Below are 5,039 nucleotides of genomic sequence, written 5' to 3'. Positions count from 1 at the left end.
GGCCCTTCCTCTGGCCATGCTGATTCTATGTTGCTTGATTTTGCCCAACAGATTGGTAAACGTGTAGGTTTAGCTGGTTTGGTGTTAGCAGAGACTTTGATGGGTCTTGATGTAGTGAAGGAGAGAGGAACGCAATATTTTTTTAAAAAAAATGCCTTTTGAAGTTTGGCTCACTTTTACTAACCAAAATTTTTTGGAGAAAACTACACAAGCGAATAATAGTAAAAGCCCTAGTTCGGATTGGCTGGATGCGGAGATCCTGTTATGTTACCACTCCATTCTTCAGCAGCGCGAAGCGTACTATTTTGACAGGCTTTTGAAAGATTGTTCATTTATGTATTGATCGCCAAATTTTGATTAGTGCGATGATTCTCCAGCAGAGTCGCCACTGTGGGCACACACCCTAAAATTCTCAATTTCAGCCTTAAAAATCGGGTGCGCCCTATTCCGGGAAGCGCAGTGAAATGCTTACAATTCAGAGTCGCCACTCGGGTTTTGTGGTGAAACACCCAAGGAACCGAACTTGAAACGCTTGCCACGTTATTTGATTTTGAAAAGGCGTAGATTGGTCCGTCGTCACCTTCGATATCTGAGGTTCGGGAGCCAGATTACGAGAGGGGAAGGGTTTTATGGCACCCCTCTCGCCCAATCCGAAAATCGGTCTCTATTCAGGCATTTTGTAAAACATTTGTATTTTTCTCTCATTAATCATTTTTTAGCCAGTTAGGACGGGGGAGCAGTTAAAGGGGATTAAAACTGTAACAAGTTGCATTTATGTGACAAAAGATGATTGATGCTTTTTGAGACAGATAGTAATAGATTGAGAACAAGCACCTGCGAGCATTTTAAGCAAACTGGAGCACGCTGTCTCAGAATGAAGCACGCAAAGGGAGACTATATGCACTGGCTGGGCCACTGCATATAGGGACTACTTGCGTGCACCACTGGTGTACTGGTGTGCGCCGGTAAATCTAAACTCACAGCTCTTTTTCTTAACCCTCTGGGCTCTGGAAGGACCAGTACACACCCAGGACAAACCACGCAATTAATATAGCAGAATAAATGCAGTTACAGGCATCAGAGATGGCTTTAGAGCAGTAAAATAAACAGAACCCCCCATAAACAGTGTGGGGTACATAAACGGAGGCCAAGACTCGAATGTCATGCAAGGGCCAGCCACCGGACCCATTGAAACTGTCGTACGCCAGTCCAAAGGCCCCGTACGCCAGTTACACTATTTGGTCAGTGCTTGGCTTTGCATGATTTGGGCTCTGGAACACGACCAGAAGGATCCCAGAGGCCCTCTAAAATAGAAATAACAGATAAGCAACTACACAGTTCTAAGATACAGAAAGTAGTAAACTGGTTCTTAGCATGCATAAAGGTGATAAGATAGAAGAAAACAGAAAGATTGATGGTCAGTGATCCCCACGCCAGTGTTGCACGTATCACCATTACTGGCGTACGGCTCATTCAGACTGGCATGCGCCATTGACTACCATACTTGATCCTTGAAATGCTATCAGCTTTAGGGTCAGGACTGGTATTGATTACCAGCCTTGACCCTGCTGGCACCCTTCAGGGGTCAGAACAGGTTATAGAACAAAAGGTGGTATACCTCTTGTTGGCCTTTGATGGAAGGTTTGAGCTTTGAACTTGAAGTTTTTAGGGGATGGATGATGAGTATGGGGGTGTGATCAGTGTATGGAAGAGGGTTGGCTTCCCCTTCCAACTGATGGGAGAAGAGAGAAAGCAAAGAAGAAGGAGAGAGAGAGCTTGAATGCTCTTTTATGAGTCTTAACCTTGTGAACCCTTATATGCAAGAGGGTATTATAGGCCAGGAGTGGACTGAGGAGAGGGCTGATCAGTTGGGTTAAAAGGTGGTTAGGTTGAGGAGAGAAGCCTCCATGAATTAAATGCATGGGACTTGGGTTGAAAGGTGGTGTAAGAGAGAGGGGGAGCAGGCTGCACAATGGTAATCATCAGGGGATTGTAGACTACGTCAGGGTGGCCACAAAAGTCTCGAGCACGTGGTTGAATAGTGATGTTTGACCGACTTTTTACTGGCGTGCGCCTATATTGTACCTGCGTGCGCTGGTGGCAACTGAGTCAACAGTCGATGACTGACACGTGGCAGTTGACCGGCGCATGCCAGCATGGCACTGGCGTAAGCAAGTATGGTTTTGCTGAGGCCATTTGGTTCTGGCTTGAAGGCTCTGGGCAAGGCTTGACATAGGCCTGAATGAGGTTCAGGACACTCAAAGCTCAAACACACCATTAGCCTCGGAGTGTTCTTGACCATAATCATCATTGGGGAATCAAAATCCTTAAGTAAACTGTTCTGGACAGTCCAAAATAGGGTGTCTACATTCCCTTATCAGTTCATTACTTTAGTCATTTTAGGACTCTTTTCCATAGCTGGCCGAAAACATCCCATTCTCGTTGGGTATCTTTCCCCAGATCCTACATTCTCGGGATCTCATTCCTTAATGGAATACCACTGTTTTTGGACCCTTCCAGAGTGTTCCCTCTGCTCTAATACTTGATTGGAGTTCTTTCCTTGTTCGACTATCTCATCACCGAATAGACTGCCTGGACCAGTCACTTCACATGCAACTGGTCCTTTATCAATTACTTGGACCAATGTCTTCTCAGGAGCTCTCCTCATGTTCGGCCTTCTCATTACCTAATAAGCTACTTGGACCAGTGACTTCACATGTCACTGTTCCTTTATTAGTCTCTTGGTCCAATAACTTCTCATGTTTACTGGACCAAGGGGGGTACAACCTTCCTGGATCAATAACTTCTCATGTCACTGGTCCATATCGCCGAACATCGTCTTGCACGACGACTGTCCCTATTACTTTTAAACCATGGTCCCTCGTACCATGTACCATGTTTTTGGGCCATCTTTGAGCCTGTTCGGGAATACCTCCTTATAGTGGGTGGAGAGAGAAATAGCGTAATGATTGAAGAGATGGGTAATGATTGGAGAGAGATAGAGAGAGATGAGAAAGTAATAATTGGAGAAATAGGGTAATGATTGGAGAAAGAAGTAGGGTAATGATTGAAAAACTAAACTAAACTAAGAACCGAACACAACCGTTCTTTTCCATGTTTGATTCTAGTTTTCATAGATCAAGAATTGTTTAAGCTTGCTTTTCCTTTTTTCTTAAAAATAATAAAACACTGGTTGCTTTATTAAAAATGCCTTTGCCATGGTTTGATAGCGAGTATGCTTAGGATAGATCAGAAATTCGGAAGTAGTAGTGATAACAGTGGCCGAATCTCAATCTAAAGGTTGCCTACGTATCCCATGGAGAGAATCAGGCCATAAATGTAGTTTCAAAAAGAGATTTGATTGTTTTTTTGTTTTTTTACATTTTAGCTAGGGTTTACTCAGGTATTTTCCTCTTCTTTTATGCTCTTGATTTTGCCTAAAACTACCCTTGCGGGTTTTCAGTCTCGCAAGCTTTTTATTTATGCCTTAGTTTTTGCCTAAGTCGCCCTTGCGAGTTTTCGACCTAGCAGGCTACTCTAATTTTTGCTTGAGTTCGCCCACCCTTGTGGTTTTCAGCCCAACGAGCGTCTCTTAGGGGTAATACTTCCTCAGCTTGTCGATGTTGACTGGTGTTGTGAATTCCATCCCATCCAAATCTGCAATGTATGCTGCTCCTCAAGACAATATGCGTTTGACGAAGTAGGGTCCTCCCCAGTTTGGTTTAAACATGCCTTTCAGGTCCGAAATGTGGCGACAGATTGCTTTGAGTACCATATCTCCCACCTTGATGTCTCTTGGCTTCACCTTTTTGTTGAATGCTCGCGCAATGCGATGTTGATACCCTTGTACGTGGTATAATGCTCTCAGCCTTCTTTCATCCAGTAATGTCAACTCGTCGTAGCGGTTTTGAACCCAATCCTCTTCGATCATTTCAGTCTCAGCTAAAACCCTTAGTGAAGTTAGTTCCAGTTTGACAGGCAAGACAACTTCCATCCCATAGACTAGGGAATAAGGAGTAGCCTCAGTTGAAGTCCTTTCAGTCGTTCGATAACCCCATAGTGCCAAAGGTAGGATTTCTGGCCAGTTCGTGTAGATGTCAATAATTTTCCACAGAATCCTTTTGATGTTTTTGTTTGCAGCCTCAACTGTCCCATTAGTTTGAGGCCGATAAGTAGATGATCGATGATTCTGTATCCCAAACTCAGCAAAAAGTTTCTTTGTTGCCCCTTTGAAGTGTGATCCATAGTCACATATGAATTCGTGAGGTACACTATACCGATAGATGATATTGGTGCTGATAAACTTGGCCATATGAGTGGCTTTGAGGGTAGCATAAGAAGCTGCTTCTACCCACTTGGTGAAGTAGTCAATGGCTACAAGGATAAATGATGCTTGAATTTCCCTTTTGGATTTATACTCCCAATAACATCTATTCCCTAGGTGGAGAATGGCCAAGGGGATGTCATGCTATATAATTCCGTAGAGGGAATATGCAAGCGATCAGCGTGAGTTTGGCATTTGTAGCATCGGCAAACATAGTTAACACAGTCGGCCTCCATCGTAGTCCAATAGTATCCTTGATGTAGGATGTTCTTTACCATTGTTGCCCCACTCATGTGTGGCCCACAAATTCCCTCGTGTATTTCCTCCATCACCTTCTGGCTTTCTTCTGTTGTGACACAAAGTTGATTGGGGCCAAGGTGTGCTTTTCGATATAGTGCTCCACCACAAACTACAAATTGGGCGGCGAACTTTTGCAGAGCCATCTTATCCTTTGAGATGGCTTTAGAAGGATACTTTCCCTCCCTCTTCTAGGGACTTCTTCACGTCCTCATACCATGGTTTTCCATCGTATTCACCTTCCTCAGTGAAAGTGCACGCACATGCTGGCTTGAACTTTTGCTCGATCATTAGCAGCTGCATTGTGAAGCCCAGGGGTATTTCGACCATGGAGGCCAATGTTGCCAATGCATCTATGAACAAATTACTCACTCGTAGAGTGTGCGTGAAGATAACAGAGTCGAATTGTGGAATTAGA

The 5,039-nt window shown here is 44.1% G+C and overlaps 1 protein-coding gene across 1 annotated transcript; it reads right to left on the bottom strand.

Annotated features, from left to right (window-relative positions):
• Positions 1-3,676: 3,676 nt before the first annotated feature.
• On the bottom strand, positions 3,677-4,767 carry LOC131299699 (uncharacterized). The gene is made up of 2 exons (XM_058325278.1): positions 4,537-4,767; positions 3,677-4,468 (listed from the first exon to the last, which is right to left on the bottom strand). Exons 1-2 carry the CDS (start codon positions 4,765-4,767, stop codon positions 3,677-3,679), a joined length of 1,023 nt encoding a protein of 340 aa, XP_058181261.1.
• Between the last annotated feature and the right edge of the window lie 272 nt (positions 4,768-5,039).

Source organism: Rhododendron vialii, chromosome 9a, assembly GCF_030253575.1.
Source record: "Rhododendron vialii isolate Sample 1 chromosome 9a, ASM3025357v1".
Taxonomy (NCBI): Eukaryota; Viridiplantae; Streptophyta; class Magnoliopsida; order Ericales; family Ericaceae; genus Rhododendron; species Rhododendron vialii.
This window is presented reverse-complemented; position numbering and strand designations above follow the sequence as displayed.